At 48.6% G+C, this 20797-nt stretch overlaps 1 protein-coding gene across 24 annotated transcripts in view; it reads right to left on the bottom strand.

Annotated features, from left to right (window-relative positions):
* Positions 1 to 20797, bottom strand: part of EIF4G3 (eukaryotic translation initiation factor 4 gamma 3) — a 140908-nt gene that overhangs the window by 61458 nt on the left and 58653 nt on the right. For 10 of the 24 annotated variants that reach the window (XR_010350110.1, XM_064397048.1, XM_064397036.1 and 7 more), the window contains 4 exons: positions 10942 to 11037; positions 9528 to 9641; positions 6211 to 6243; positions 380 to 400 (listed from right to left, as the gene is read on the bottom strand). Coding sequence is in view for 23 of the 24 variants with exons in the window: in XM_064397048.1 (XP_064253118.1) it covers positions 380 to 400; positions 6211 to 6243; positions 9528 to 9641; positions 10942 to 11037 (264 nt within the window). In the remaining variant the exon portion in view is untranslated. The remainder of the gene's footprint in view (positions 1 to 379; positions 401 to 6210; positions 6244 to 9527; positions 9642 to 10941; positions 11038 to 20797) is intronic. The other 14 variants (XM_064397052.1, XM_064397047.1, XM_064397045.1 and 11 more) reach the window with 6 other exon arrangements.

Raw genomic sequence — 20797 nt, forward strand, 5'->3', positions numbered from 1 at the left:
AGCAGCCCTGGGATGGGCACAGGGCTGGCACTGGCTCTGCATCCCGGGATGGGCATGGGGCTGGCTCTGGATCTGCATCCTGGGATGGGCACAGGGCTGGCTCTGATCTGCCCTTGGGATGGGCATGGGCTGGCTCTGGATCTGCATCCCAGGATGGGCATGAGGTTGGCTCTGCCCCCAGGTGGGCACTGGGCTGGCTCTGCCCCCAGGTGGGCACTGGGCTGCAGGCCCTGGCTCTGCCCCCAGGTGGGCACTGGGCTGCAGGCCCTGGCTCTGCAGCTCTCAGGTGAGGGATGCACTGCACACTGAGGCATTCACTGACAGAGGAGTGACCAGGTGAGAGACACTGATGCCATGCAGAACCAGGAGTTGGAGTTACCTGTATAGGTCTGAATCCTCCCTTCAATAACGAAGCAAGAAAGCAGCAGGAAACAGAAAGAAAGCCAATGGAACAGCTTACAGATCAACAGGAAGGAATAGGATACAACATGCACCCTAAATGCACACAGTTCCAGGCAGCTTCTGCCCTGCTCTGACTCATCCCTTCCAGAAACAGGCAGGAAAAGACAGAGTGGTACCATGGACTCTCCTGCCAGAATCCCACAGGGTCAGAACTCTCCTACAAAAGTTTCACACTGAAGTATAAAAGTTAAAAAAAAACCAAACAAACAAACAAAAACCCAATGAAACCATGATTTACTGCATGAAATGTGACACTACAGAAAGACTTTATGTTTACTCTGTTCCTAAAACATCAAATATTTCTCCTTCTGGTCTCTTTCAGTGGTACAGAGAGAGCAGATAAAGCAGAAACCCTGGCTCCAATAATGATTTGTCTCCTTTTCTGCACCAAGACTGGTAGGGGAAGAAATGCCACATATTTAACTGTTCAGTAAAAAGTAATTATAATAATTAGGCCACCACACATCACACTGAATCCTGCTGGCTGCTGTGCAGTGATGTGCTACAGGGAGTAACTGTGCCAGGAGGAGTGAGAAAAGAAGAGAGGGGAATGAAGGGATGAGCTGGGGTTATCCACCCCAGGTTTGGGAAGGGTGGGGAGGATGGAAGGAAGTTGTGATGTCTCTGTCCTCAACACAACAAGGAGCTGAAAATGGCCATTCTGGTGCTGCTGAAGACTTCATGACACCTGAGCTGCTCCCCACAGCAAACAATCTCTCCAGGAAAGCCCTGGATGACTCTTTCACATAACCAGACACTGTTAAGGTGAGCACAAAGATTTTATGTCCAGCCCTGTCAGCCTGGATGGAGAGCTGTCCCCAGCACGCTGGAAGTGTGACCTGAACCAGGAGAAGAGAACTGTGTGGGGAGAAAAGTTTGGAAGTGAGGGTGGAGAAAGAAAATGAGAAGAACAGCAGCCTGCCATGGTCCTGCTCTGATAAAACCTGTGTGTGGCTGTGAGATGTGGGGGAGATGCAGGAGTGTGGCATGAACCAAGTACAGGTGCTGAATTTATGGTGAGAATCACCAGAGTTTTTTATTTTTCGATATCCAAAGACACCACAAAGTGTAAAAGTCTTTATTTTTTAACTGCAATTCACTGAGTAATGGTGATTTTTAAGCTGTAAGCATGTTGCAGCAGATATCTCACTGAGGGAGGGCTGGAAAAAATAAGTCCCACAGGTGTGTGTTTATGCAGAGTGAAAAGGGCTGGAGGCAGAAGTGAGACCTCTCTCTATCAACAGCACCTCCATCCACAGGGCAGTGCAGGAAAACCCCCACTGCCAGAGATGGGGACACTCCAGCCATGGAATCTGCTCCTCTGGCTCCTGCTGCACCTCCAGAACTGCTCACAGCAGCTGGGAGCACTGGGGGAACACTCCCAGCACTGGGAGCCCCTTGGGCAAGGACAGCTCTCATTCCCAGAGCCTCCAGCTGGTCCCTGGAGGCTCCTGAGGCTCCCTGCAGGGACACAGCCCAGGGCTCTCCCACTCCAAACCTCCTGCCTACCCCTCTGCCCTTCCTTGCCATTTTCCCTTTAGTCACTGCTCACATACCAACCCTCCCAAATCCTTTTATTTACCATCATCTTCTTCATTTTCTTCCCCAATCACTCCATACCCAGAGTAATAAAATCAATGCTCAACCATCAGTGCCACCTAGGAAAAGCAGAGATCAAGGAGAGCCCCAGCCCCCTGTGATCACCCAGCACTGCTTTTCATGGCTTTGCCACGTGCTCTGCACTTCCAGGCCATGGCTCCCAGTGCCAGGAGTGCTCCCTTGGACCCCAAAGCTGCACCAAAATAGAAATCTGGGATAAGAGCCTGAAAACAAACCTATGCTAAGCTCAGCCTGACAAACACATTTTTTCCCTAGGCTCATGGCTGGATGCTGTGATGGGTCCATGGAGACCTCTGGGAGGTTTGGAGAATGGAAGCAAAAGGAAAGTCCAAGTTGTCACCCAAGCTCCACACTTCACTCAAGCTTCTGGTGCCCCTGTTTTTTATTTTTAGTCTTTCTGGCGCCACCAGGCACCAGCCTTTGGTGGGATAACCTGAGCCTGGCCTGGGGGAGGGAGGAGGTGCCTGCATGGGCAATGCAGAAGGAACTGAGGAGCTGCAGCCCTGAGATGTGAAGATCAGAGAGTTGTGGAGTTGTTCAGGTTGGAAAAACCCTCTAAGATCATCGAGTCCATCCCTAAGCCATGTTCCCAGGTGCCACATGCACACATTGTTTGAACACTTCCAGTGATGCTGACTCCATCTCTCCCAGTGCCTGACCACCTCTCCACGATGAGATTTTCCCAATATCCAAGCCAAACCTCCCTTGGGGCAGCTTGGGGCCATTTCCTCTTGTGCTGTCCCTCCTCCAGGAGCAGGAACTGCAGCACAACCCCCAGCCCTGCTTCCCCAGCACCTCAGTGCAGCTCTTTTGGCTGGCTCAAGACAAAGCTTGTTTCCTTCCCCTCTGACTGCCCCTGTTTTATTATTTACTAAATCATAAAATGAAGGGAAAAAGCTCATTTTGGTATTTAGATGTGGTAGCTCCTTCACGCACTCATGGATGCAGACAGGGAAGTGACTGCAGCAGTCTCCCATCGCTTTTTGACTTGAAATACCCCAAAAAAGCTACAAAATGATCAGCTGGCTCAGTTCAGGGAGTGAACTCCCAACCTCTCCAAGTCCCAAAGCTTTTCCACGGCAGCACCCAGCCAAGCCCATTCTCCTGTAGCAGTTACACCCAGAGGAACTCAAGCAACCCCAAGCTAAAACTGGAATAAATCCCATCAGCAGCCTCAAGTGAGAGTCTGAGCCATGAGCAGAAACCCATCTCAAACACAGTCCAAGTCAAAAGGAAATGACCACATTTCAATTTGTATTTCTGATTTCTGTTTTTAATCACACCAGCCTCTTCTGAGCACCCATTTCTAAAATAAACCCCACACTCCCCAAGTCACTTCACAAGTGAAGGGGTTTGAGGCAGATTCAAATGTAACAAAAATTTGCATTTTGGAGCTCAAGCTAGAAGAAAACTGCTGTTCTCAATGGTGCTTTTTGAGGATCAGAAGCAACAAAGTGACTCCAGAGCCTCATGCAGAAAGAAAAAACAGGGAAAGTCTGTGCAGGAAGTGGGAAAGGGAGCAGCAATTCCAGCAGGGAACAGCTACATGTGCCACAGCACTTGGGGAAAAAGCACAAGCTGATAGTGCATTCAAAAATACTGGCCAAAACACTTTGTAGGGGCTGTTTTCTGTCTCTTATGAAGTGAGGTTTTCCTGCAGATTCTCAGTGTGTGATCTTGGATGCACACTTAAACTTCCAGTCAGAACTGCTGCAATTATTTCATTTCCCTTCAGCCACTATTGGTACCACCCGAAATCTCCGCTATTTTCTCTCTCACAGTGGGGTCACACTTCCTTCAGCATTAACTGCCTCCACCAACTCCCGCTGTCCAACTCCAGGGCAGGCATTTCCATTTCCATGCAGGAAAAAACCCTGCTCATAAAGCTGTCATTCAACTCCAGGTGCTTCAATCATGCTCATTTGAGGACCTTAAAGATCCAATAATTACAGGCAGTAACACTGAAGAACAATCCATTATTTGCCTGAAGGAGACCCAGAATCAATACAAGGCACATGTTAATAAAAGCTGGGATGGACACAGGGAATTGCAAACCCCATGGTGCTGCTGCTGCCTTCAAAGGGAAGGTGGAGTTGCTGCAGTAAATACTAACCCTGCTGAGGCAAATTTACTTATTAGCATTTTCTAGCTTACAAATCTCAGTCTCAAAGCTCTCAGCTTTGTTACACAGTTTAACCAAGTTTAAAAACTCTCCTGTGAGGATAATTATTTATGTTGGTCTCGAGCACCCTGTGAGTGCTGGGTTTGGGATGAATTTGTCCCCGCAGCTGTGACCTTCCTACACGTGGCAGGGACCAAAATCCCTGTCTGCACCCCCAGTCCACACCATGGGGTTTTGGGTTAAAGGAAACAAACAGCTCATCCACAGCCCAGGTGTCTCTGTGCCTGTCCTGGTGCAGCACATGACAGATGTAACTGGGAATAAAGCCTGGAATATTCCTCTAATGGTGACAGTTTCTCACAGATGATTATAAGCAGATTCAAATGTAGCAGAGACAAAAATCTAACTGTGATAAAACCAGGAAAACACTTGGAATTTACAAGCACAGTAAGGGCAGGGCTGTAACTGGGTCCAAAGGAAAGTTTTGGATCCCATTCTGACTGACTGGAGGCCAAGTCCCACCAGTAAAGCCCCAGTCACAGGAATATTTCCTCCAAGGATGTGCTGCCTCAAGACTCATGGGCCAAAACCTGCTTAAAGAAAGCTCAGTAAATTTTAGGAGAACATGAAATGGCTCCCAGTGAATACATCCTTAGGAATGACCCTGAAGAAACCAAGGAGTTGCAGAGCAGTAATGCACTCCCTGTATTGTGCAGTATGAACACTGACCTGAAGTTAAGGTCAACAACAAAAGCACCTAAAGAAGATCCTGATGCCCCCATGGTTGCCCAGGCTGCCCCTGCAGTCACCCTGCAAACATTCCTCTGCCCCTGCCTGCCCAGCCACACACAGAAATCACTGTCCCAAAGGGCCCATGCCACCTTTGCCTTTGAGCCAACAGCTGCACATGGCTCATTCTACTCCTCACACTCCTTTTTCTGCCCTGCTCTGGAAGGCTCCAGCTCCCCTGCTGCTCCCTGAGCTGGAAGGAACAAGGATGATGGGGATTGTGGGGGCTGTGCCCACCTAACACTTACCTGCTCTCCCCACACTGCCCATCCCAGTGTTCAACTGCTCAGGAACATGATTGAAATCAGAACAAAATCATTCCCTGGAACAAACCTTCCATGCCCCAAGCCCCTGTCCTAACACCACAGGATTAATGGGATTTCTTTTCCTATTAACTTGTGGAAACAACCTGTCTCTTCCAAGCCAAGAGAGCTCTGGGACAGATTCCCTGCCTTGTCCTGCCTCTACCCTTTCCCACCAGCAGTGCCACCTCTGTTCCCTCAAAACCTACAAGAAGCACCAAAATCAGTTCCCAAGGATAAGAGTTTTGGCAAAGAGGAGTGTAGGAGCTGAAGAAAAGACAATTCCAGACAGGCCTGTGCCTCTGTCCTGACACTGGAGAAGTCCCAGTTCTGCCACCCCTGAGTTGCATGAGCCACAGCTATTCCTAGATCTCCTTCTTAATAATGAAGTGGTTCCTCACAAAGTCCAAGTCATGCAACAGGAACACTAAAAGTTTCCTACAGGCCTGGCTTTTGTGGGCTAAGTGAAAAGGACACCAAGCAATGCAATGGTGACAGATAACCAGGGGTGTCACACAACAAAGGCAGGACCTGGGAAGTTGTTTGCTTTGCTCTGAGGTGGAAAAGCAGGATTTCCTCAGGTGACATCTTCAGGAAACTGAAACCACTGACTCGTTTGGGGTCAGAATACTCAGAACAAGTTTCTAGTGATGTGAGAAGGCAAGGGAACCCCACACACCCCAGGCAATGACTCCCAGAGGTTCTCCTCCCCTGGGGGCGGGGGTGGTTAATGGGAGCAGTGACCCCGGGTGAGGTCAGTGTCACTCAGGTGCAGGCAGCTGTTAGCAGGGTTATGCACGTGCCAGGAGCTACTGCAGGGCTGCTTTCCTCCACTCGGGTTAGTGGGTGAGCCACCTCCACCCCCACCCCCCAGGCAATTAGTGCAGGGTGATAACGAAGGGGCAGGTACTGTACCTGGTGATGGGCAGGTCGAGGCCCCGCTGCAAACTGAGGAAAGGCGGGAGAAACAAACACAAAAGGAAAGGCACAAAGAGTCAGAAACACCACAACGAACCAAAATGTCACACTCTATGCAAAATAAACCCACAGAAAATAAAATGACAACGACACAGTCAAAAGCTTTGCTGCAGGACAGCGACACACAGGGACTGAGGTGCCACGATGGACATCGCTACGGGCACTGTGCTGGGAGCTGGGACAAACAGCCAACGCTGCCCGGGATCCTAAAGGCACTCAGGGAGGCAGGCATTCCTTATCCTGCCTGGGAAGAACACACGAAACCAAAAAACCAACTGAAAACGAGCAGCAGTGGAGATTGAGGAGCTGTTGGAGGTCAATGGTCAGAGCAGCTGGGCTGGAGCCGCTCGGGGGCTTTGGGGGAGCAGAGGATGGAGACCCACGGCTGGGAAGAGCCAGGGAGCCACAGGGACACCCCTGAGGCAAAGAGCAGCCACTGCTGGCACGTCCAGCCCTGCTGCTGCCCTGGGGTCAGAGCAAAGCCCTGTAGGGAGTGGATGTGTCCCCCTGCCTGAAAGCCAAGGCCCACCGACCCCTGGAGGCAGCAGCGGCGCAGCCGGGATGGAGAACAGGAGCTCCTGGGTCCCAGCCCTGAGCTCAGGCCACTGAATCATCTCCCACTCGCTTGGGCCACACACAGAGGAAAATAACCCCAATTTAACATGCTCAGTTGACATTAAAAGCATTTCCCAATAAGGAACTGATTGTTAAAATAGAAATAAAAATGAATGCAAGAAATGGAAAATATAAATAAAGATGACAAGGTACCCACTTCCAGAGCTGAGTTAGGTGTTGAAACCCATAATTCTTAGTGTAACGAGCAGAGCTCCACAGTTAGAGCAGAGAATTCTACTGATAACAGCTCCAGTAATTAACTGCAGTGACCACAACTACATCCATAGTGGATTTTAGCCACCACGTGCCTCTGCTGTGATGGCTCAGCACAGCCACCTCTGCTCACTCAGGGGCTCACTGTGGTTTACTTCTGCCTCACAACAGTGATCAAAACTGGGTACTAATTAGTGACTTTCTTAATAAGTTTGTTTTATAAGGAAAAGTGGGCCTGGGTTCACTTGCAGCCCTTACAGCTCCTCTAATGCCATCAAACATGAAGCAAAGCATAAATATTCACTGGTCAATTTGATCCTTTCCTTTATAAACACTTAAATTGCCTAGATTTAAGGATTTCCAAGAACTACTCTCCTAATCCTGGTGTTTATACACTCCTTCTACCTTCACCTCATGGTGGCACTTGGTGACACTTGGATGAAAGTCATAAAAACCTTCAGAAATTAGTAAATATGGACACACAGACTGTTCCTGGGACAAGAGTTTATAAAGAATGACCTGCACTGGTTCACCAAATAGTTTTCTCACCCTGGAAAATTTTCTCTAAGCCTTACAATGAAGAGTAAAAAAGCAAAGCATGGTCACCTTGTGAAACTAAAAAGCTGTAATTTCTGTTTTAATAAAACAGAAGGACTCAGAGCCTCTCAGCATTCTCCCAGTGGCTCTGTGGATGAGGAGAAAGAGGTACCTGGATGAGTCTCTGGAGAAAAAAGCACTTCAAGTCCTTGTTTTCCCAAAGAATTTCCCCTAAACCAGCTTGAATATCTTGTGTTTGGGAAAAGGGACTAAAGGTACCCTGGAAGGGCTGAGCCTTTCCACGGGGCTGCATGTTCTGTGTTGGACACCAATGAAAGAGAACAGCCAAAAAGAGGATGTTGGGATGCAGAAACCTTGTACTGCTGCACTTCAGGGCCAAGGCACCTCTCTCATCCCTGCTGCACAGAAAAGATTTGTCCTCACTGCACCTAAAACAAGAGCTGGAAGTTTATATCTGAAGAGGCCAAAGTTTATTCCATGGTGGAAAATAATGTGTGTTACAAGAAATAAAATAAAAGCTCCAAGCTGGTGAAAAATGCCCTCTATCTATCTTGCACTGGTCACCACTGGCTCTTGATTTTTGAATTTTTAAAAAATAATTCTGTTTGATAGGAATTATTCCTGTTAATAGCTGTAAGCAACAGAACAAACTGTAGTAGTCACTGCTGGCTTAAAAGAGACACTTTGGGTTGTTTTTGCTCTGTTTGATGAAGACAGTAGATAGGAAAACCTTAGAAATCCTGGGTCCAACCTTGCCCCATCTCCCCCTCCCTGCAGTCCTGCCCACTGCTCCATGGACACAGGAATGTTCTGTCCCTGCAGATGTTGGGCTGGCACACCTCACCCCTCCTGGATTGCTCCAGCATCCTCTCCAGGGTATCTTTTTTGGGCAGAAGTCCTAAAATTGGACACTTTGTGTTGAGATGGGGCTGGCATGGCCAAGGGCTAATGGGGAACTTTCAGCAGTGCTGAAGGACCCGGATTTTGTTTTCCTTCCCCAGCTGGAGCTTTGCAATTCCCGCTGTGGGAGCACACAGGGATTGCAAAGGCAGCTGTCCTGGGGGAGCACAAACACCTGAGCTCTGCCCTCCCAAAGGGATGCAGAGCAGATGCAGGAAGCTCTGGCTCGAGGGAGGGGCTGCACCAGCCCTGCCTGCCCATCTCAGCCGTGCCAGAGAAACCCAGGGATGGCACAGCCACCCTGCCACCCTCCTCTCCCCTCCTCACCCTCCCCTCACCACCAAATGGGACGGTTAAAAAATAAACTGAAAAAAATAATAATTAAATTACAAATAAATAAATCAAGCGAAGAACCAAATGCAGGAGTAGCTCAGGCCTGGGCTAGTCTTGCATTTGCTTTGGGGTGAGAGGTGGAATGAGATGTGATGGGTGGGAGCAGCTTTTAGTCATGGGGTGAGATGGGCACTAGCAGAGCACATGGCAAAACCTGCACACAGGAGAGCTCAGAACAATCCAAACAAGGCTGACAGGTGCAGAAAAATTCTTCCTCGGGACCTCCTCAGTTATGGGGCCAAAACCCTAAAAATTTGACATTTACTGGCCAAATTTCCTGCAGATTCTCTCTCTGCTGAGTGACAAAGCCCAGGGGGCCTTGGTCTCTGTCCTACCCCAGGTCAGACCCCCCAGCTGTAATTCAGCTTTGGGCCCTTGTGGCACCACCTCACCTGGCAGAGGCTGCCACGGCAGCTCGTGCTTTCAGCAAAGAAGCAAAACCAGTGCATTTCTGTAGCCAACAAAAAAAGGATGTGGTAAAAAAATATATATAATAAAGAAAGGAAGAAGAAATAAAAACGGTGCCATGGGCACAAGTGCCTGCAAGAAGGAGTACAGTTTGTTATATTGCTTACAATGCAGTATTTTATCCAGCCTCTTCCAGCCAGGGACCTGTAAACCGGACTCTGTTCCAAAACCTTCCTCCTCTTCCAGTTTTCTGTGCAATGTATTGGCACTGTTCTGCTGGGCTGTCAAAAAAACTGGTTTAGAGATGCAGCTCTTCAGTCAAGTTTTTGCTCCAGTTCTAACCATAGCAGCTTAGTTGTGCTTTGCAACAATTAAAGAGAAAGATGATTATACTTACTGAGGGAAGAGCTTTAGCAGCAGTGTCCTGCATTACTGATCAGAATGGGGCACTAAGGACAAATTCCCAGCTGTCCACATCAAAGAACTTCAAAGTCAGCATTACCTGGCTCCTTCATCAGCAGAGGTTGAGGGGTCTCAGAACAAACCCTGGCACGTCCTGGAGGGGAAACCTCCAGAACTGGGCAAGTGCCCCAGTGATGCTGCAGGTTTGGAGATCCTTGCCCTGGATTTATCTGCATTTATACCTGCTTTGTGGACAGGCTCCTCTGTCTCAGAGGCTTCAGTCTGCTCCAGGAGCTTTCACCTTACCCTAAAGAGAGAAGAGTGCTGGGAAGGCACCAGGGGGTTATGGGCAACCTGAAGGTGTCCTGACACGGAGGGGCAGGAGGTGCAGGATTGCTGCTCCCTCGGCTGATGGAGCCCTGAGATGGGGTGATGGGAAGCCACCATGCCTCCAGAAGCTGGGCAAAGCCTCTGATGCCCTAGGAGGGTCTTCTGACATCATGTGGAGCTGTGCTACAAGCAGAGAATCCCCAGAAAGTACCTGGTATGGGGAACTGAAGTCCTACAACAGCAGAGCAGTATCACAATAAACATCCATCCCCAAAAAAACAAGACTGTGAAGGATGATCAAACCTGAAGTCGGATGAAAAAGGGGCTCAGCACAAAAAGATCTGAGTACACAGAAGCTCTAGGGTACATGTGAGCACCTCCAGGGTTAGAACTGATCGGTGGCACTGATTTGGGAGCAAAGCCCAGAGGCCACTGGAGAGCGAGTGCTGCTGCAGAGAACTGCTTCTGTTTGATCTTTGGTCTATCCCTGCACAAAACACATCCTTAAAGAAAAAATAAAAAGGAAAAAAAAAAAGAAGAAAAGAGAAAGATTCTGGCAATGAACCTGAACTCTATAATGAAGTGAACCTGAAAGCAACTAGGCTAAAAATAAATTGTGTTATTTGAAGGTAGATGAGAATCCCTTCATCGCTTCTTTAGGAACTTCAGAAGGAAAATTATCCTACCAGGATAGTGTCTGAAAAACTCAAGGTTTGCCATTCAGGATGTGCTTCCAGGTCAGTAAAATGGGCTTTGCAGAGAACCAGCCCCGTGCTACAGACACACACAGACAGAGAAACACACGAGTGAGGAGGAGAGAGCAGCGGGGAGGCAGCGCGGGCTCCTTACCGGCGAGCGGGTCTGAGGCTGCGTGTTCATTGTCTGAGGGGCTTGAGGGTACACCAGCGTGGTGGGAGCTGCATTCTGTCCTGAGGGATAAGGAGCCTGCCAGGGAACAAGAGAAGCAAAGTGAGTGGATCCAATCATTCATCCCCAAACCAGGAACAGAACGTGTTATCAACTGGAGGGACTGACACGGAGATAAAGACGAAAAGATTGCAACAGAAAAACCATCTCTGTTGAGGACCAATTCATCAACACTGCCTCTCATGGGAGCAGCTTGTAGCTCTACTAACAGCTCCACTAGTAACGGCTCCATTAGTAATTATTAGTCAGAGTTTACTACTATTTTATAAGTCAGTTTGCTACTGTTTATCACCTGAGCTCCCCAAGTGCTGCAGTGGAAAACAACCCAGGAGGCACATGACACAGTGTCCAAAGGCCTTGTCACCTTTTTCCAAAAGCCTCCCCTGAACCAGCTTCCAAGGAAAGCCAGACCTGCAGACAATACCAGTAAATCCTCCAAAATCAGGCAAACAGCAAGAAACAACCTTGAGTGTGTTTAACAGAAGCTGCTGCTGCATTAAAGCATTTGCAATGCAATGGAACAGCCCAAAATCATCCCAGATGGAAGGCAGGCCGTGGCTACAGGCTCTGCACATTTTTCCTACTTCCACCCATTTCCATGGGCTATAACAATTTATCCCACCAGATGCTCTCCCCAAGTGTTATTTGCCCAAAGTAACAATAAACTGGAGCTCTGGAGCTCCGCCGATGACGCATTTTAACGAGACATTTAGAAATAACTTTTCAGAGTGCCTTTTTCCTTATTCTTTTTGAAAAATATCATTATAATTTACATTATTATTTTTAAAAATTATTTATTATTGTAATGGCACAAAAGCCAGTCACCAGCCTGCCACAGTCTTTGCTCTCAAGAACCATAGGATTGTGGAATTGGTAATATTGGAAAATCTCTCTGAGATCTTCAAGTCCAACTGTTTCCCAGCACTGGCAAGGCCACCACTAAACCATGTCCCCAAGGGCCACAGCTACATATCTTTTAAATCCCCCCAGGGATGGGGACTCCACCACTGCCCTGGACAGTCTGTGCCAGGCTGGACAACCCTTTCCATGCAGGAATTTTCCCAATATCCAATCTAACTTTGAGGCCGTTCCCTCTCCTCCTGTCCCTGTTCCCTGGAGCACAGCCTGACTCCCCGGCTGTCCCCTCCTGTCAGGAGCTGTGCAGAGCCAGAAGGGTCCCCCTGAGCCTCCTTTTCTCCAGGCTGAGCCCCTTCCCAGCTCCCTCAGCCCCTCCTGGTGCTCCAGCCCCCTTTCAGCTCCATTCCCTTCCCTGGACATGCTCCAGCCCTTCCAGGTCCTTCCTGTCCTGAGGCTCCCAGAGCTGCCCCAGGACTGGAGATGCCCCAGAAGAGCCAGCACAGGGGTACAGTTTGCATTGTCTCTTTTTTTCTGCTTTCTCATCGCTGGATTAATCACCTGCTGATTAAAGTGCAGCACAAGGTAAATGGAAATATAGTTCAGAAACAATCCAACCAGGAATTCCCTGGTGTCAAGAAGAAAAAAAGGAAAAATACAACAAATAAAACAAATGAACATGGTAGAGGGGATGAGGGGAATAAGCACGGCCCAAAAATAGCCCCATCCCAAAACCCAACAGCTGCAACAGCTTCTGTTCCTACTCTGGGACCACACTGGAACTGCTTTTTAAAAAGCAAAACTTGGACATGACTGCACAGACACGTGAGGACACTGCTCCTTCCACACAACTTAACTAGGCAGGACCTTCTGTTAGCTTCTGCCTCATTTTCACAGCTTTTTGGGTCAAAATGATGACAAAATGTGTGTGTCCAAGTACATCACCATGTCTTTACTGTGATCCAGGACACCAAACACACTGGGCAGGGTATTTAGCTGGACAGTGTTGTTCTGGAGGAGTTTATACCAATACAGCAGCACAGCCTCTGGTTCAAGAGCAATTAAATGCTTTGCTCAGCTCCTGATGGCAGAAGCATCCTCTGAGGGGTGGGCAGGGCAGGTTTGCTCTGTCCCTCCTCTCCAGGAGTTTCTGATCCAATCCACTCCAGCCAGCCCTTCCCTCCCTTTTCACTACTGCCAAAACCTAATTAATGTAAATAACTAAATGGAAAGAAGCCTTCTATTTTTTTTTTTTTTTGAGATGTCAGATGCAGCATCAACTCTTTTCCCCTTTTACTTGAGGAGTGATTCTGCTGGAATCAGTGTCAGTGTCATTCCAGAATTAATAACCCAAAGCTAAGGAGAAATGAGGAAACTCTTTTCACCCACAACCTGGAGAAGCTGTCCTGCCTTTGTAGCATCCTGCTGCTGACTTTCTGCATCTGGGATTTCTGCCCAATATGAGACTGAGGCTGCTTCCACAGGTCAGATGCTGCTGTTCCTATCATGGAATCATGGAAGGGTTTGGGTTGGAAGGGATTTTAATCATCCTCATGCAGTCCCACCCCCTGCCATGGCAGGGACACCTTCCACTGTCCCAGGCTGCTCCAAGCCCTGTCCAGCCTGGCCTTGGGCACTCCCAGGGATCCAGGGGCAGCCACAGCTGCTCTGGGCACCTGTGCCAGGGCCTGCCCACCCTCCCAGGGAAGGATTTCCTCCTAATATCCAGCCTAGACCTACTCTTTTTCAGTTTAAAGCCATTCTCCCTTATATCTCTCCCACCAGGCAGCAGTGAGCACACAGCATAGGTGACTGTGTTGGGAAATATTATAAACAAATAATACCAATAAATGCACCAGTTGATCACTGGCTCCTTGTGCCTCCACTCCACATCTCAGGAGATGAGACCTCATCCCAAACTGCTGCTCCCACAGCACCTCAGCAACAAGAGAAGAAAATACCTACTATTCTTCCCCATCTTTAGGCTCATGAAAACATTTTCTTCAGGCTTAAACTGCATGTGACAGAGCAGAGCTCTGATATGACTCCCAAAGGTAAGTCAGGTACCTGATGCTGCCCCAAAATCTGTACCCACCTCCAAAACAGCCCCTGTTTTCTTTTAATCACCCAGGCCAATGGAGATGTGAGAGAAAGGGAGCACAGCTGTCACTAAGCCTAAAAATCCTCTGGGTTTTAGCAGGAAAACTATAAAACAGGTATTTAGAAACACAGTGCCAAAGGCACTTCATGGTAACATGTCACTTGTGACACTGTGACAAAATCCAGGGTTAAACTTGCTGTAGTATTTAAATCCTACCAGAATAAGCACAGCATGAAGTTATAAATAAAGGAAAAAACATACAAAGGCTTAACTAGAGGCCAGAGAAGGGTTTCTGCTACAAAGGTGTCATCAACCATGGCAGTTTTGGACAGATGACCCCCATGGGTGCGAGGTCACAAGTAAGGAACAAGTGCAATACAAATCCCACTGAAGACCACAAACATCAGCTAAATAAGTAGGTTTTACAACTATTGCACAATAGTAAATGCCTCTGCTCCACATGTTTCCAACCAGAGGGACATTGCCTTAACTGGTATTCGTGTTAAAACCATAATAGGGGGAAGAAAAGGGAGGGAAAAGTGGTTTACAAATTTCTGCAGGTATTGACTTAACATTGGCTGTGGGAGCCTAAATAAACTATCAAAGATCCAACAGAATAAATCACAGCACTCTGCTGCTTTTCATACACATCAGCTGATTAAAGCATTGCATCTATTCATCTGCCAAAGGATTTTTTTCTGTGCCAAGCAGCTAAATGGGTACAGAAAGTGACGTGGTCACGTGCAGCCACACAGGGCTTGTGCACCGGGGCAGGACTGAGGGAATGAAGAGATCAGTGAGGAAATGCTCCAAAAGTCCCCTAAATAAACCCCCAGAGAGGGAAAGGCAGGGAAGCAAGTACTGTTCTGCAGACAAATGTTGGTTCTGAAGCATCTAAAGGCTGGATTGAATCCCTGAAGTTCAAGTAACTCTGGGAGAGGACAGAGCGCTGCTGAGCTGCTCCGCTTCAAGACAGAGCAATCTGCTTCCCTTAAAGCTCTCACCTTCCTGATTTTATGTTTCAGCTGTGGCTGTTCAGGAGAGGAAGGTGATAATAGCTGAGTGTTTATGTATTCCCACAACTTGCTGGGAAAATCCTTTCTCTGGACTGTTTCCACCTCAAGCTGCTGCCTGTGCTAAGCAAGGAAAAATAATCACTATCAACAAAACAACTGAAAAAAGTTATTCTTAGCTCAGACCCGAGCTGGTTAATAAACACTGAGCCTGCAGCGTAACATGATTCCCTTGGGACTGCCTGTCCTGGGAATAAACAGGCAAAGTACACACATCAGGCTCAAAAGAGCTGAGTCACCCAGCTCTGCCTCTGGAAAAATCTTTTGGGAACAAAACCCTTCCAGCCCCGGGCAAAAAAGTGTCACTTGCTGAGCTCTGTGCCGGCTTGGCTGGGAAGGGGTTAATCCCTGTGGCAGATTCCCGAATCCTCCCGGCTCAGGGAAGGCTGCTGGGTCTATATTTACTGAAGTTACACACGAGGAGGAGAACTGGACCCGCAGCTCCAGCACATGACCGTGACTCAGGAGCTGCGCGGCCGCTGCCAGCGCTGTGACCTTGGGAGGAAACCTCTCAATTCCCAGCCCCAAACCTCTCAATTCCCAGCCCCAAACCTCTCAATTCTCAGCCCCAAACCTCTCAATTCCCAGTTCTAAACCTCTCAATTCCCAGCCCCAAACCTCCAAATTCCCAGTTCTAAACCTCTCAATTTCCAGCCCCAAACCTCCAAATTCCCAGTCCCAAACCTCCAAATTCTCAGTTCTAAACCTCCAAACTCCCAGTCCCAAACCTCCAAATTCCATTTCTAAACCTCTGCATTCCCAGTCCCAAACCTTCACATCCTCAGTCACTTCCCAGCCCCAAACCTTCACATTCCCACTCACTTCCCAGCCCCAAACCTTCACTTCCCAGCCCCACAGCCATGGGTCCAGCTCCCCTGGACACCAGCACTGAGCTTACATCTCTTGGGAGGCACGGGACAGAGTAATCAGAACATTCCAGAACAACCTGGGGCTTGCCAGGGCCACGGGCAGCCCCAGAGGCCTTCTCTGCATGGCCACAGACCAACGAGGGGCTGCAGGTCCCTTGCCCAGGTGGGTTTACATCTCCTTATATCTCATGTATCACTGCACTACTGATGGAGAGCACCCAGCTAAAAACTCACCCAAGTGCCATCACACACATTTTCAAACATATATTGTTATTATTTAATGTCAAGACATAAAGTACTAAAAACATGCACTGTCTGGAAAGAGGATAAAACTGTTAAGAGATCCATCTCGTTCCCCAAACAACACAACACCCCCAGCCCACCCCCATTCCTCCTGCATAAAACCTGCACTGGTCTGTTCCCAAGCCATCCCCTGACCTGTTTAAATGCCAAATATTGATTCAAACCCCCCAGCTGGGCACTCAGAGGCACAGTCTGTGTTCTTCATACTGTCCCTTGTAAGGGCTCTGTCCCTAGATTTATAAATTCCTACTCACACAAGCCCCTAAGACCAAAGGCAGCTGCCCCTGGAGCCAAGTCAGGAGGGGGAGGTCATTGCACAGGAGGGGGAATCTCCTCTTATCCCCTTTTTAACAACCAGACTTGGTTTTCCTTCCAGCTGCTGAACGATTTTCATTGAGGAAAACCACAAAGGGAGCAGGGCAGAGGCTGTGTTGATGCACCAGCCCTTGAGGCTGCTTTTGCAGAGTTTTCCCCTGGGTCACTGGCCTGGACAGCAGGAATTTGGCCTCAGACACAGGTGAAGAAATCCCCCACAGCAGCAGAAATGTCACTTCAGTCACAAGTGTGGAGCGATGGTGACAGCAAGGATGTGGCTTTTAATTGTGAATCATCATTTCTTTGTGGAGCTGGGCTGGCTCTGCCCTCCCACAGCCCCAAATCCAATCACTGTGACAACTCAATCGCTGCAACCCAAACAACTGCAACCCTCCAACCAGGGAAATCTCTGGGCATTCAGCTCCGGGAAAGTAAGAGGATTATAATTTAAACCCTGTCTCTTCATTTCTCCCTAATGAACTCCCCCCAGGCAGCGCAGGCTGGAACAGCAGCTCCTCAGGCTGCCCCTCCTCACTCACACCCAGCACCTTGATTTCCCCCAAGCTTTGGTTTCTGCATGCCCTGGATTCTCAGAAAGGTGCATCAGCACAAACTCAGCGCCAGGGGAAGAGGCTTTCCTGGCCTCCCCACAGGCAGCTGCTCCCATTCCTGCCAAAATGCACAGAACATCTGAAAACTGAAGGTTACAGAGAGATTTTACTTTTTATCTGATGTGCAAAGCTGTGTTAGTGAAGGCAGAGAGAATGCTCAGCCAGAGCATCCCAGAAGAGCCCAGAATCTCCTCCTCCCACAGACACTGGCCAATGAAAGGCTCCTCTCCCATCCAGGGGCTGCCTTGGGAACACCAGCAGCATCCAGGGGAGGCACAAGGAAACTCCTGCTCTCCTTTTCCCTTAGCACACTCCCAGGGGCTGCAGCAGAGATCACTGAACACAGGGCAGAGCAGCTTTTGACTAAAATCAGTATTAAGGGACAAAATAAACCACTTTGTGGCTATGTCACTGAGCTCTGGAGATGCCAGGATCAGCCCCAGGTACCCCCAGCATCTGACCACAGACAGGGCATTGCTCGCTCCTGCAGCTCTTCTGCACACACCTGAATGTCACCATTATCTTGGCAACCACATAATTCAAATCTAACTCACTTTTTCTTCTCCCTGGTGTGCTCTGCACTCAGCAGAACAGGCTTGGAAGCTGCTGGCAGGAAAGAGTATCTGTAACATACACATCCAGCTCATCTGCAAATATTACAGATGATGGCGAAGAAACCTGAATTATTAAATTTATTCATTTCAGCCTTTTTTACACAGCATCCCCTCAAATAATGCATGAAGCATATTCTCCCACTATTGCTGTGAACTATTCCAGCTTTAAAAATAGCACAACAAATGATTAAACCACTAAACAAGGACAATTCCCCTCTAAATGCTCCCAGTTTGCCTTTCATTATTACAATGATATTTCAATGATCATCACACACACGCTCAGATCCCTCTGCTTGAACACAAGTCCTCATTCACAGCCATGTGTTCAAGTATGCAGGTTTTAGGTACCCATCACACCAGGGATGCCACATTTTTTAAGCAGCTCATTTGCAAATTATCCAGAATCACTGAAATCAGCTTGTCCTCACCAGGCCAATGCTGCAAAGCAAAAATATGCAGCAGTTCTCCTCTGCTGCCTCTCTAAGCCAGGGCTGCTCCCCTGCAGGGTGCATCAGCACCTGAGAAACACTGTTTTCCTGCAAATATTGGTATATAATACCTGGAATATTCGAAGTCCCATTAAAATCAGGGACAAAAGGACTAGAGCACTTCTCTGACACCAAACAAATTGTGCAGATGAAGAGCTCCCTTTAAAAACCAGCATGAACACAATTCCAGTACAAACACTCTGCTCCTGATGGAGGGGCTGGGATGGCACCAGGGTGGGACTTGGTCCAAATCTCTGCACATTGGATTTACTGGGAAGTTTTGAGGTTTGGATTTGGGTGGAGGCACATAATAAACAGGAACTGTGACTCTTCAGTGAGTTTATTTAAATGTAGGCTTTTTCTAAAGCTATTTCCTCAAAATGCCAGGACTCGGTTTCAGGTGTTTTGCCTGATTTTAGGACTTTAACAAATTGCAGACAAGTAGAAGATGCAGAGAAGAAGTAGCTGGTATCCTCACTGCCCTTCTCCTGACAGTACACTGCTTCATTCCCTCTTTTTCCATAAGCCCAGCTGTAAGGGAATTCCTCTTGTTGGTAAATATTAACATTTTAGTGGAAGCTTTTAGTCCATGCCCCTGGCAGGGAGTGGAACAAGATGAGCTTTAAGGTCTTTCCCAACTGAACCCAGTCTGGAATTCTGTGATTAAGCTCAGCCTTTAAAAGGATACAAATATCCTGACCCAGGAGGAATCACTCCTCTCTCTCCGCTTTTTCCCCTGTAGCAGTTTGTCCTGGGATACATCACCTGTGTCATTACCTGCACAGCCAAATTTGTAACAATCTCTTTTATGGCTTTACATGTTTTCACCCCACACATCTGAGTGGGCAAAGGAGGAAGGCACGGGGGAACTGAGCCCCAGGTAACACCCACAGAGCTACAGGCACTTTTCCTACTTCAACATGGATAATGAGATTTGTCTCCAAGGGAAGATGGTGAAGGAACACGGTCTGCAGTTTCCTGGACAATGACCAGGGACCACAGAGACTCAAAATGCACATTCTTGACCTGTTGGAGTGAGTCCTGAGGAGCCCATGGACACACTCCAGGGCAGGAGCCCCTCTGCTCTGGAGCCAGGCTGGCAGAGCTGGGGGTGTTCACCTGCACAAGAGAAGGCTCCAGGGAGAGCTCAGAGCCCCTTGCAGAGCCTGAAGGGCTCCAGGAGAGCTGGAGAGGGACTGGGGACAAGGGATGGAGGGACAGGACACAGGGAATGGCTCCCACTGCCAGAGGGCAGGGCTGGATGGATATTGGGAATTAGGAATTGTTCTCTGGGAGGTGGGCAGGCACTGGCACAGGGTGCTCAGAGCAGCTGTGGCTGCTCCTGGATCCCTGGAAGTGTCCAAGGCCAGGACAGGGTTTGGAGCAGCCTGGGACAGTGGGAGGTGTGAGACTGAATGAACTTTAAAGGTCCCTTTAAGGTCCCTCCAGCCCAAACCATTCTGGGTTTCAGTGATTTTCTCCTCAGCTCCACTGGCTGTACGTGTCCCTCACCAAGTGCAAGGGCAAACAGAACACCCAGCCTGAGGGAGCACAGAATCCTCTCCCTCTTCCCCAGGTACAGCTCCAGCCCCCGAGCCCACAATGAACCAGGCACAGAGGACCTGCAGGGCAAAACCCAACCAGTGATTTTGAGCTGTGGGGGTGGACAGGGGTCCTGCTGGTGGCTGCTCCCTCCCAAAGCCATTTTAAAATCCATCAGCACGGAATCTGCTGCTACTGAAAGTGTGAGGCCACGGATAACATCACTAAAACATTCCAGAACATCTGGAAACTCTGCTATGGCTTCACATGGCTCCTTCCTGAGGCTGAACTGCCAGGCTCTGCCCTGCCTGCAGCACCTGGCTCGCAGCCTGGGGTGGTCTGCTAATGACCATTATGTAATTAAGTAAATTGGCATTTTCTGTAATAAAAGCACTCAAAAATATGGAGTGTGTGTGTGTGCTGAGGGCAGAAATTCCAACATCCCCACTGCTGAAAGCAGAGCTGGGACTGTCTGCAGAAACACCCTTGAGTTCACAGAGTGCCTTTCACCGGTTTATAAAACTGCCTCACATTTTAACAAAATAGACTTTGAGGACAAGTACTTGTTCCCAGGAACAGAACCCCAATCAGCAAAGACACTACTCCACATCAAAATACCATCAGTAGCTTTGCAGCTTTCCTCCTATTTTCTTCCAAAAGCCAACAAGAAGTTCCAAAATGTGTCATCTGATATCTCAGAGGCTGCTGCCACCCTTGGAGACACTCAGAACCCAAGGGCTGGTGGCCCAGAGTTATCTCTCCAGCTGATCCAGCTCAGAGCAGGCATCTGGACCTGATGATCCCAGGTCTCTTCCAACCTCCACCTGTGTGAGGGCAGCAATCAGATAAAATACTCAAGTTCTACTTAATTCCACTGAAGCCCAGAAATATCCTACATATAAAGTGTCTGAATTTGCACAGTTAAGACAAGTTAATAAATTTCTAATGGCACCATAAGGAGGGATGTGTGGAGAACATGGGCACAGACCTTCCAGGCTGCAGGGAGT

This window comes from Passer domesticus, chromosome 22 (genome assembly GCF_036417665.1).
Source record: "Passer domesticus isolate bPasDom1 chromosome 22, bPasDom1.hap1, whole genome shotgun sequence".
NCBI lineage: Eukaryota > Metazoa > Chordata > Aves > Passeriformes > Passeridae > Passer > Passer domesticus.